Source organism: Beauveria bassiana, assembly GCF_000280675.1.
Source record: "Beauveria bassiana ARSEF 2860 unplaced genomic scaffold BBA_S00045, whole genome shotgun sequence".
Lineage (NCBI taxonomy): Eukaryota > Fungi > Ascomycota > Sordariomycetes > Hypocreales > Cordycipitaceae > Beauveria > Beauveria bassiana.
The window spans coordinates 30,814-43,085 of NW_007930880.1; the positions used below are offsets into that span (position 1 = coordinate 30,814).

General features: G+C 51.7%; 4 protein-coding genes across 4 annotated transcripts; 1 reads left to right on the forward strand and 3 right to left on the reverse strand.

Annotated features, from left to right (window-relative positions):
- Positions 1–107: 107 nt before the first annotated feature.
- On the forward strand, positions 108–2,320 carry BBA_09086 (C6 transcription factor; the record flags this gene model as incomplete). The annotated part of the gene is made up of 2 exons (XM_008604183.1): positions 108–596; positions 644–2,320. The coding sequence occupies 2 exons, from the start codon at positions 108–110 to the stop codon at positions 2,318–2,320; spliced, it is 2,166 nt and encodes a 721-aa protein (XP_008602405.1).
- A 47-nt stretch (positions 2,321–2,367) lies between these two features.
- BBA_09087 (beta-N-acetylglucosaminidase, putative) lies at positions 2,368–4,039 on the reverse strand (the record flags this gene model as incomplete). Its single annotated transcript, XM_008604184.1, has 2 exons — positions 2,368–3,951; positions 4,004–4,039. 2 exons carry the CDS (start codon positions 4,037–4,039, stop codon positions 2,368–2,370), a joined length of 1,620 nt encoding a protein of 539 aa, XP_008602406.1.
- Positions 4,040–4,726: 687 nt separating this feature from the next.
- BBA_09088 (LPS glycosyltransferase, putative) lies at positions 4,727–6,152 on the reverse strand (the record flags this gene model as incomplete). Its single annotated transcript, XM_008604185.1, has 3 exons — positions 4,727–5,510; positions 5,636–5,880; positions 5,952–6,152. 3 exons carry the CDS (start codon positions 6,150–6,152, stop codon positions 4,727–4,729), a joined length of 1,230 nt encoding a protein of 409 aa, XP_008602407.1.
- A 2,807-nt stretch (positions 6,153–8,959) lies between these two features.
- On the reverse strand, positions 8,960–9,911 carry BBA_09089 (putative Heat-labile enterotoxin IIB, A chain; the record flags this gene model as incomplete). Its single annotated transcript, XM_008604186.1, has 2 exons — positions 8,960–9,762; positions 9,827–9,911. The coding sequence occupies 2 exons, from the start codon at positions 9,909–9,911 to the stop codon at positions 8,960–8,962; spliced, it is 888 nt and encodes a 295-aa protein (XP_008602408.1).
- Positions 9,912–12,272: the final 2,361 nt, after the last annotated feature.

Consider the following 12,272-nt stretch of genomic DNA (forward strand, 5'->3'; position numbering starts at 1 on the left):
TTTCGTCCCCTTCTGAAAGCTCAGATAGTCGCCACAAGAGTGTATTCAAATTGCCAAACACTTATCAAAACGAGGCTGTTACAGCAAACAGTCTGCCGGTTGAGGAAATGTCGTCGGACCTGCCGGACCAGCACAGCGTCAAGAGACGCCGCCGCCCAGCCAAAAGCTGCGACGCCTGCCGCGCGCGCAAGGTGCGATGTGACCAAAAGATACCCTGCGGCCCCTGCACTAAAGCCCGCTCGGCCCCAAAGTGCATCTACGGGCCAGGCACGGTCCGTCTGCCGTCGCCCGATCCATCGCCCGAGGAGAGCGGTTCAGGTGCTGCAGCGCCGCACACGCCAGCAGAGACCCGACATTACACGCCGGAAGCTTCATCGCTTTGCGGAAACACAGAAGCGGAACAGCTACGACGACAGATTGCGCACCTACAGAATAGAGTAATCAGGCTCGAGTCCAGGTTGGAAGCTGATGTAGTGAGGCCTGCGGCGACGCTCGCGACTGACTTGCGTGTCACTCCTATTCAGCCGAAGCTGCGACAGACGGCGGACAAGAACAAGCTATTTGGCGCAAACCACTGGGTTCACACTGCGAAGCATGTAAGAACACGTTACCAGATTCGGCAATCTTGATTCTGACCATCAAGATCAATGCAGGAAGCGTTGGAGCCAAGGATGTCGAGCTGAGCTTTGAGACACCAAAGATCGACTTTGCCAAGATTCGACAGGAAGTGACCAAACGTCGGCTTACAATCAAGCAATTCGAGATGCCTGTACTCAACGACCCTGTCGTAGATATCCTGGCAACCATTCCCACGCGGGCAGAGTGTGACGCGTACGTGAACATTTACATGTCTACGCACGAGCGCATCTATCGCGTGCTACACATACCCACATTCTTCCAGCAGTACGACTCTTTCTGGGAGGACCAGACCGCTAGCAGCTTGGCGTTTAGAATGAAGCTAGTTCTCATTCTTGCACTAGGGTCGACACTTGACCAAGATACCAACGAGTGTGCCCTCGCCGACAGGCAGACGAGGATGTGGACCTACGCCGCGCAGTGGTGGCTGACGGGGCCGACAGAGAAATCGACCTTCAACCTCGACGGTATCCAGGTTGCCTGTCTTTTGCAGCTGGCGAGACAGATGACGGCGGTCGGGAGGGCGTGGATCAGCTCGGGCTCGCTGCTGCAGATGGCGTTTTCGATCGGCCTCCATCGCGACCCGAGCCACTTCCCGTCCATGGTGCCGCTGCAAGCCCAGATGCAGCGTCAGCTATGGGCGACTGTGCAGGAGCTTCATCTTTTATCAGCAATGGACAGCTCGATGCAGGCTTACATTGATATGAACTCCTGCGACACCAAGCCGCCGGACAACATCAACGATGAGGATATTACGCCCGAGCTTGGGTGCTTGCCCGTTGGGAAACCTTGTGGTCAGATTACAGATACCTCGCTGCAGCGGCTTCTTTGCGAGAGCTTTTCCAAACGTCTTCAGGCCGCACAGTGTCTGCATAGCGGCAACAGTCTTGCCTACGCAGATACCATTAAGCTCGCGAATTCGCTCAAGGCTCACTGTGCCAAGCTATCTGGATTCTTCGACGTCCACCTCAACTCTCCTCTAGTAAACAACTTCCAACGCAGCTTTCTCGATATTCATTTTCGGCTACACATTCTTCGTCTTCACCGCCAGTTCCTGCTACAACAGCCTGATGAAGCCAGCTGCTTCCTCTCCCGCAAGGCGTGCTTTGACGCCGCCATGGTGATTGCCTCGTACGCATCACATACGTCCTCCGCCGACATCCACTTGCGTCGACTCTCTCAGCTCTTTCTCATTACTACAGGCAGCATGCGCGCCCCTCTATCACTCGAAATTATTACCATGCTGGGTCTCGAGCTGCGCATGCAGCTCGAGGAGGACGACAGCCGCGGCAGCGGTCCCTCGGGACAGTTTGCAAAAGCCGCTCGAGAGCCCATATTTGCCGCGCTCATTCTTATTCGAGATGAATTCCTGAGACGCATTGAAATGGGCAGCCCCCGCTGCAAGGCGTTTGGGTTGACGACGTTTATCATAGCACAGCTGCGCGCCATGGAAAACCAGGAGAGCCCCGCGCAGGCTCTTAGCAGCGCCGTGACGAAGAAGCTCGCGGATGTGCAAAAGTATCTAGAAGCGACCGTAGAAAGATTAGCAGCGATTAGTACAAGCGGTGATGCGGTGATGGGTGACTTTGACTTGGATGCATTTCTGGCGATGGATTTCAACAGCGGCGGGAGCGGCGGCGGTTTCGATTTCGGTGGTTTCGGAATGGGGGATAGCTTATGGTGATGATTATCATTGGCTAAGAATTTATATGCCATGTACAAAATCCCCTTCTACACCCTTTTCTCGGCTACGGGAAGTTTACCTCGCGCCGTATCAATTCCATAAATGATATCAACAGCCGCACGAAATGCCTCCAGCGTAGGCTCATATACCACAATCACATTCTTGACCGCACTCTGTTCTAAAAAGTCATATGGCGCACACGTGGCAATACTGATCCACGTCTTACCCGCTCTGCACTTGGCAATGTCCAGGCCCAGTTTCTGCTGGTACGGTGCCTCTCGGGCGTTGCGCGTGGCCAGAATGACGACCTCTGCGGCTTCAATCCTGCTCCACTGCTCGTCAGTCAGTGGCTGCTCCGTATAGCGAATCTCTTCAGCGACAGCGCAGTGCGCGCAAATCTCGTCGCCAAAAAAGCTCGACACCCACGGCACGCGCGTCGGGTGCGCCGCGTCGCCGCTGTTGACGGCGCCGCCGCCGACGGGAAAGTCCGGCCCCGGCGAGACAAAGACTGTACTGGCTGACTTGGATACTGGTATCACGCCGTCTTCGATGCGCACAACGGTGGCGGCGTCGGCGTAAGCCTTGTGCGCGAGTTTGGCGCCGCGGACGTTGATATCGACGAGGGCTTCGTCGGTGCTAGTCTGCAGCGCGCGGTCCCAGGTCGTAAACGTTGACTTGAGCCTGCTCAGGCGGTCAATTGACTCTTGGATGCGTCGCTGCGGTATTTCTCCGGCGTCTAGAGCGGCGCAAAGGCGATCGATGGCGGCAGTTTGCACCTCGTATGTGTGGCAGATCATGGCATTGTCGACACCAGCCTGAAACGCCATGAGGGAGCCCTCTACCGTTCCAAACGTGGAGCGGATGCCATCCATTTCGAGACAGTCAGTCATGATCACGCCGTGGAAAGACAGCTCGTCGCGCAGTATGTGCAGGACCTGCGGCGACAGCGTGGCTGGTGTCTCGGAGCCTGTCAGCTGCGGCAGCGCAATGTGCGCCGTCATGACCATCTCAATTCCCTCACGAGCAGCGTGTCTGAACGGAACCAACTCCACAGTATCGAGCTGCGCGCGGCTCTTGTCAATCGATGGCAGGCCGTAGTGCGAGTCGACTGCCGTGTCTCCGTGGCCGGGAAAGTGCTTGATGCACGACACAACACCATGCTCCCGCATGCCCGTGGCGCAGGCCGCTGCAAACTGCGCCACCGTCTCCGGATCGTCACTGGGACTGCGCACGCCGATGACGGGATTCAGAGGCTCCGAGTTGACGTCGCCAACGGGTGCGTAGTTCATGTTAATGCCAAAGTGGCGTAACATTTCGGCCGTCGCCCCCGCGACCTGCGACGCCGTGTCGAGTGAGCGTGTGGCCGCGAGCGCCATGGGGCCGGGTTGCTGCGAGGCGACGGGCGGAGAGATGCGTGTGATGAGCCCGTTTTCCTGGTCGATGCCGATGAGGAGCGGCTGCGCGTGGCCGGCGTTGTGGGCGAGCTGCTGGAGGTCATGGCAAAGGGTGCGCAGCTGCGTCGCGGAGCTGACGTTGCGCTTGAAGAGTACAATGGCGCCGACGCCGTAATCTTGAATCAGAGATTTGATGTCGCTGTTGATGAATGTGTCGTGAAAGCCGACAGCAAAGAGCTGTATGTTGACGTCAGCTTGGTGAATCGTGAATGGAGTGGGGTATACGTACCTGGCCGACCTTTTTACGCTGCTCTGGCGTTATCATCTTTCAGTTCGCTGTTTGACCTTGGTTTCTATGATAACGTAATGGTAAATAAGAACACTGGCAACCAAGGATACTTAAGGAAACCTCAACGGGAATCGTGAATCAAGCCGCTCGCATGTAACCTCGAAAGTTGTCACTATAGTGGGGTGGCAGTCATGTTTGGCCAACGCTGGGCCCATCAAGTATTTGGATGGACACAAGCGCCACACATGAATTGAATGCTTCGTTTCCATCTTTGTGGTAATGTAACTATTCTTTAGTTTATTGATAGGCAGCTACCTTGTAGAGCTAGATAGATACGCTGTCAGGCTGTCTTGGAGCAAGCTCGGCGGGGGTTACAGCGCCCGCCCGCTTCCGCTCAACGTGGGGGAAGCAAGACACTCCATGACAGACGTAACGTTGGCTACCCCCACGTACCATTAACTAACTATGCAGAGATGCAGAATGCTCAGAGTTTTGTAGATGAATTCAATGTCATTTTGTAATGACCCTAGATACTGATACTTCTATGGTACAAGCTCGTGCCTTCCCACCCAATGCGCCTATAAATGAGATCCAAAGGTAAAAGACTAATAAAAATGTGTCGACACTCGGTAATTAAATGCCAACGGATAACAAAAGGTGATAACCACATCGATGTTTATCGATGGAATTGAAACAAGAGAAAAATCAGAAAGAGTGTATCCTTTACTTGTAGTAATCTTGGAACTCGGTCTTACCATCCATGATGGCATCTGCATTCAGACGCACGCTCCACTGAACCATGTCCGTATGCGGCTCGGCCTGATACTCGGAGCCATGGTCGCCAATGTTGCTATTTGCCGACTTGAGGCCAGCGGGACGGTGATGGTTGAAAATGGGGGGTTGGGCGGCAATGCAATTGTGCTTGCGACGGCCTTTGAGCCCCATGCAATAAAAGCGTAGAAGAATGTCGAGGGGATCCTTGACCTCGCGCAGGCCAATCTCCCGCAGCAAACCGCGAGCACCCTTTTGTGTGACAGCGTATCCGAGCGAGCAGACGCCGTTGGCAGCATGATGGACAGCGCGCGTGCGCTTGGGGTATTGCTCGACGAGATCGTTGGTCTTGGACGCGAGCGACCAGAGCCCGGATGGCGGCACTGTTGGGTCATCCTTGTGGATGACGCGGCCCATAGGAAGGCCTTCCTCGGCGGTAGGAAATAGCATGCCGCAGTGACCGAGCCACATCATTTCCCACTCGTCACCGTAGGGTGAGATTTTGGGCGCGACGGTGCGCGGGAGGGCGTTGATGTCAAACTCGGCAACGGACGCGTTTTGCTGGTTCTCGTTGCTCGGGTAGGTTGAGTCGGCGTACGAGCTGGTGCTGCCAGCTAGGGGTTGTGTTAAGGCCTGTGTCGAGATGGCGAGGTCCTGCATGATGGAGCGGATGCGGACATCCCAATCGGAGTCGTCTTCGAGGATTAGCGCCGAGGAAATGTTGAGACGGACGATTCTATGCCAAAGGCCGCATTGTTAGCGCGGGTTTATGATGCCGCAGGAGACGTGTATGGATGGCAATGCAGGAGCGCAAGATACTAGACACAGAACGAACGGGCTGTGCTAAAGGGAGAAACATACTCTTGGAGGGCGTTGATGTGGCCGCGCCAGCAGCCAAGCTCGCCGCCGGTGAGGTGCTTGCCGTCCTCGGCGGTGGGAATGGCCTTTTCGGAAATATTTTCGCCCAAAGGACCGTCGATAAACTCGATGCTAAGGTCGCTCAGGGCCGCCTGGAGGGCCATGCCGTCGCGCCGGTCGGTGCGCGAAGGAAGGCCCATGACATAGATTTTCTCAAACTGCGACAGACTGTCAGCGACGGGGCTTCCCTACGAAAGAAAAAAAAAAGAAAAAAAAACACCGCGAAATTAAGCAAGGGGAAAAGGGTTGGCTTTCTTACCCCCAAGGTGCTGTTGTTAATCTTGTCGAGTATGTTATTCGTATACAGTGCCCTGGCTCGGTCCTTGACAGGCTGGATCCGGTGGCTCTGCAGCAGGATCCAGACGAAGCCAACAGCGGCCAAAATGGCCACGATGAAGCGCTTCGACATGGGCACGGCGAAGAGTCGGCCTGCACCCGACTTTTGATCGCCAGTGAACATGGTTCTCGTTTGGGTGTCGGCTTGTGTCTCCCCGTCTGGGCGGCAGGCGGGCGATGGGAGATCAGACCAAGGTGCTGGGTTGAACAAGTCAAGGGGAGCTGGTTAGAAGTGAAGGAAAAAAGCCTCGCAATCAGAGTCCTGGCCCTTGAGTGAGCGCGATGCTGAATTTAGGTGGACAGAGGACTCGAGTGGCCCCTTAACTGCTGGTTTTTAGAACGAAAAAATGACTAGGTAGGTAGGTACCGTAGGTAGTTTTCAAAACACAGGTGGCGACGACAAGGCTTTCCTCCTGAATACGACCCCTCCCCTAAGGTAGTTATGAGTAGACAGCTGCTGGAACTGGAATGCTAGGCTGGAATATCGTAGCGTTCCCTTTTTCCCCTTGCGCTCCGCCCGCGACAAATAGCACGACAAATAGCAGCAGTCTACCTTATGCGTACCTACTACCGAAAGCCTCTTCCGTGTTCATACTTTGATGGAAGGGAGGACGCTCGTAACTGGTTGTCTTGTGTCTGATGTTCTAACTAGCTGGCAGCCTCGTGCATTGGTCGAGGACTCGAGTGGCATCCCTGCAAAGCTTGTTCCAGAACCCAGAACTCCAGCTCTCAGGCAACTTGCTTGTCGACTTGTCAATCATGTTCATGCGCATTGGCCCTAAATTTCGCCCTATCCATCAGTGGGGCTACGGCTTTTCTCCAAAGTATCCGTATGTACGGATTACCTTGCCCCTGATCGACCACTACCACGTATTCTTCAGTTTGTCTCGACGTTCTTGTTCATTTTACTGGGTACTTTGCTTTACTGATAATAACAAAGCTTTTCCGCGATGTGACCGTGGAATGCTTGACGGCCACCCACCTGGCTTCATCCCGCCCTTGCGTCACCAGTGTTGCGGAATCATGACAATTAGTAACCATGCAGGTTTTTCTGGCCACAAAGTCTTCTATTTCAAATTTGCGTGAGTCTGACACATAGACCACCAATCCACCATTGCAAGGTGAATCGACAATGAAATTCTTGTTTGTCTATGACCTTCACCAGTACCGGTTGGGCAGCGGCATACGAATCAGCTGATAGGGCGATATCCCCGCAAAACTCTCTACCAGCGAGCATCGCCGACAAAACTCGAACTTGCCAGCTCACCCGTCCTCCTAGAAAATCGGCATCGCGACTAGCTCGAAAATATACTCGAATTCTTCCAATGTTCGATTAGACTTTTGATGCGCAAGCTACAACCCACTCCATTGCAGCCGCTTTTCAATCGACTCGGCCGCTATGAACAGAGCTTCCCTCTACGACGTGCCCAATCTCGTACAACTGGATGCCTTTGCACGCCCATTTCTAGATTCTCAATGCGCCGATACGCAGACGCCGTCTGCGCGCTCCAGTTTCCGCGCGCCAGGAACGCAATGCCGACCTGCAAGAGAATTCGCAGTGCACAAACGGCGCGGAACACAGTTTTGAGCAACTTCTCTACGCATACGGACACGTCTCGATCTGGCTCAACCGTCAGCGCCATCACATGAGATTCGCGTGTCTTGATGTTTGTGCAAATCCATGCCGAGGTGTATGTCAGCCAGGCGTTAGACCGCAGTCGAGTTGAAGGCTACAGTTCCGCTGACTGACATACGCATCAAGCGTGGTTTCAATTCCCAGGTACCAGCACGGCTGCCACATCGCCTTGTCGTAGAGCGTCATAGCAAAACTGCAAAGGGCTCATCAAAAGCGACGCTGCTTGCCGCTGGGTAAATCTGCATCAGTAGACTGTAGACCCGTAGGCAATTGCGTAACTGTGGCTGGACTCGAGGGGTCCTCCCGATAACAGCCGACTGAGGCAATATTCAGGCTGATCTCGGTTCTGATAAAGTGTCACGAGCTATGTAGCAGTTGGTGCCCTAAACTCCGATCCACCACACTATGTATTTATTACAGCATCTGTCATCTGCGGCAACGATGAAGCAGATGATCGGCAGTAATTGCAAGATCGCCGCTATTGTGCCGCACAATATGAGAAGCGCTGTTTGTGTGAGATCTGCTAACGGTTCGGGTGGGATGCCTGCCCTAAATACATGCCAGGCTTAGTGTTGGTAGTCTAACTAGGTAGCGTGCATGAATTTTACTTATCCAAAAGTATTACGCTAACGATCTTGCCGCATTGAGAAGCAGAGATTAAACTCGTCGAGGATGTCGCGATAGCTCCAGGTGTCGCTGTTGTGCGGATGCTAGACGCCCGGCAACAAATGGGTAATTTCACCTGTGGACGCGCGCATCGCTGTGTCACTGCCACCACAGCCATTACTTTGATTGACTATGAGTATACTAGAAAATGACGTTGTTGTCCTGCTGACAAAGATCAGTAGCCTTATAGGGGGGGGGGGGGTTCGGAGAGGATGCCAAGTTTGGCGTTACCAAAAGGAAGACTACTGTGCGTTGGTGCCAACCGAAGTCTGCCATAAACCTAGCGCTGGGCCGAGACCATCAGGTCAAGTATGCGAACTTTTATAAAACTTGGATCCTGTAAGGATCTAAACTTCTGCTAGACACTACTCACTATATTGGCTAGTATGCTATTCGCTGGATTGAATTGAGTGGTTTGCATCCTTGGAGTGCTCACGATATCTGCCATGACATACTGCTCAATCTTAAGCGGGAGTACTAACTGAATCCGAAGCAACCGACACGCATCCCGACAAAGCCATCCGACAGACACATTTGAATACACTCTAGACTGTCTCTTCGCCCACAGAACAAGCATTAACAAAAAGGACAGTATTCTGGCAAGTAGGCTTCCCAGTTTATACCGCCACTTAGACCACGAGCCACTTGGCATTCATACAGGCAGTGATGGGGCTGAAGTCAACGTTGACCATGCCCTTACTGAGTTGTTCGAAGACGCATTGGGAAACCTGGTTGTAGCAGTCGGCCTTACTCAGGTTAAACACTTCCTCCGAGTTAGAGCAGAGCTTTTCTTCCATCTCTCTAGGGTCAGTAGGCTCAGCCGGCGCGTCGGTCTTAAGAACGTTGAGCGGGAACGTGCCGTCGAAGCCGACCGGACCGCCATTCTTCTCCATAAACTCAATTGCATACTCCTCGAGCGTCTTCTCGTTATACTTGGCCAGGTTGGCCTGGTCGCCAGCCAGCTGCGGCTGTCCAGGGCTCGCGGACAGGCCCTCGTACTTCTTGCTGGCAAAGTCCGGGTTGGCCGTGAAGTTGAGTTCGCCGCCGCTTGCCGGGGCCCAGGCCTCGATCTGGTCGTAGCGGACGCCACCGAGAGCCACGAACTCTTCCTCCTGGAGAAATACGAGCCGGAAGCCTGAGTCGTTCAGGTCAATCATATTAGGCGTTGAGTGGATCTTGTAGATCCAGGCGCTAGGCTGCGAATTCGATAGGGCAAAGCTCACGGCAACGTCCACGTCTCGCGACGTCGAGGTATACACAGTGCGCGTCTTACCGAGGTGGTGGTTTCGGAGGCCAAAGGTCATATTAGAGATAGGCTCGTCGTCGCGCGGGCGGGGGATGAAGCCGCCGCGCTCCTTGATGGTCTCAGGGATGCTTGCGCTGCCTCGGTAGACGACGGTAGGAAGCGGCTCCGCGCGTCCGTTTAGGGGGCCTGTCACGTCAGGATGGCCACGCTCTGGTCGTTGCGGAGGTGCGAATAGTGGCCTTGGTCTTACCGGCTGTGGCAGGCACGGCAGCACCTTGCACGGAAACGGTGGCAAATGCGAGAGCCGCCGTAGCCCAATTCATTGGATTAATCATCTTGACTATCTTGAGAAAAGAAAGAATGTAAATGTCGGTTCTGGTAGTATAAGAGCTTCTCGGAAGCGCTGATGGGATGATTGTAATGATAATTTGTCTTTTAGCTAGGGACCCCAAAGCACTCTTATAGTCCGTGGCTTTCGAGTTCAATTATCCGAGTGAAAACTCTCGCGGGATTTCCGACTACGCTACTCTACCGCTGCTTTGATATAGTCAGTGTTTCCCGTAATACTTTCATTGAGCTCGCATCTATGCCCGGCTTGGTTCACTACTCATGTTCCATGGTAGAGGTACTGTATACTCCAAGCCCCGCAGCAGCATCGAATTAGATGAGAGAGACCAGAGTAATTATGCTTGTTCATTAATGGGAGTCCCGATCGTGTATACCGAGAGGTGGGCGGCGTATATCACCACAATCCGTTCATCTCAAACAATAGCCAAGAGCCTCATATCAAGGGCATACATCTCCACGTGGATACTCTACTCTATAACTCTTAGTCAACAATCTCAGGGGCACTTCTAATTAATCCCCAATAGCGCCAAGCTACTGACTCGATTTTACTCACCCGGCAAGTTTTATCTCACCTGCTATAAGTCAACACTGCTATTTCCGTTTACAAGTAGGGATGACACAGTAGCTACTGAGTCGACCCCTAGTAAGCCACACAGCCCGGCCATTCTTCCTATCAAATAGCTACTGAATCAGACTTCGCCGACTGAGCCCGCAATTGTCTTCGCCGAAGCATTCTAATATATGTAGCTGCGAGTGTGCTCCGACTAACAAGTCTCTGTTTAAGACGGAGTCAATTGCCAAGAGGATCGCCACGCCACAAGGTACCTCACTATGATAGATTCAGTGCGAAGTAGCAATTCGCTTCTACGGACTATTGACTCTGTAGCTACGTTTATATATCCAGTCTACACTTACACGCCGTCAGGGGCAGCATGCTAGACGTGTTGGTGTACTAAGTGGGGTCGGAGTTTGCATAAGCCAGCCGATCGGTCTGCTAAGTGGAGTCGGAGTTTACATAAATGGTGTCGGAGTTTACATGAGTGGGGTCGGAGTTTACATAAGTAAGCCTTCCTTAGTAGTATACCTAGAAATTTCCCTAGCTTTTTAGTAAATTATTAGATAACTAAAGTAACTAGTATATTAATCTACTAAGTATCTACTTACTAACTATAATCTAGAAGTTATTAACTTAAAGTAGATTAACTTATAACTAGTATTACTTAATATTATATTAACTTACTATATAATAGCTTAAATAATATATATAATTAATTAAAATTATTCTCTTATCAATTAATTCTATATTAATTAGTAATAGCCTTAATTATATTTAACTATTACTAAATAAATAGAACTAAGCTTTATATATTTTTTATATATCTTAGTTAGCTTTAGATCTAGTGTCTTACGAGCCCTCTACTAAAGTAGTCCTAGCGATCTTGATAGCTATACCGGCTGATTTAACCGTGTATATCCCACTTGAACTAGGGCATCCTTAGCCTTAGAGGCTTATAAAAGGCTTCGTAAGGTTAATGGATATAGTAGAATCGTCGTGATAGCTTTAAATTTGGGTGTATAGTTGCGAATTTAATCAAGGGTGAAAGATACCTAGGTATTAGGTAAGCGATAGACGTGTTTACGTGTAATTTTAGTGTAGATTAGGCCTGTGTTATGATTAACAAATAGAAGAAACTAAGTCTCTATAAGTGAGTCAGTCTCCTTCATCAGTAAGCCTAGACATTTTCCTGGCTTTTTAGCAAATCATTGGCTGACTCGAGCAACCGGCCGGTCAGCCTGAATCATGACTTGCAGTGCTGTACTCAACCCTTATTTCACGAGTTCCTTTGCACACCCGAAACCAATTCCTGCACCTACCCCTGTTATTAATATATATTCAGGCTCTAGCTTTATAAGCCTGTTTCGTCGCGACGCCTGCCTAGGACGGAGGAAATAGAGAATGTAGTAATAGCGACAACTAGTAAAGGATTACTGAAAACATGCTGTTGGGTATTTGATCGCGTCTCTGCTTCTCAATATGTGAGGGCGTTTCAGATGTGTTAACGCAAGTAGTACTTCTCGAGTCAGAGCTCAATTGTTCCCTTTATAATGCTCACAATAGTAAGAACACGCACAGTAAAAACAGCTCTTATAAGTGTTTCCTGTATGATAGTGCTGGCAAGTGGGTTTATGTTGATGATGGTATTCATCGAGTTAAAATTTACACTATTGCTATTACATCGTAGGAGCCAGCCCTTCCACGTTTTATCATATCAGCCGTCTAAAGGAATTAGTTGCAGCTACCAGGCCGTCCCTAGCAAGCTTACTTTCCTGCTGGCTTGGGGGCGGCT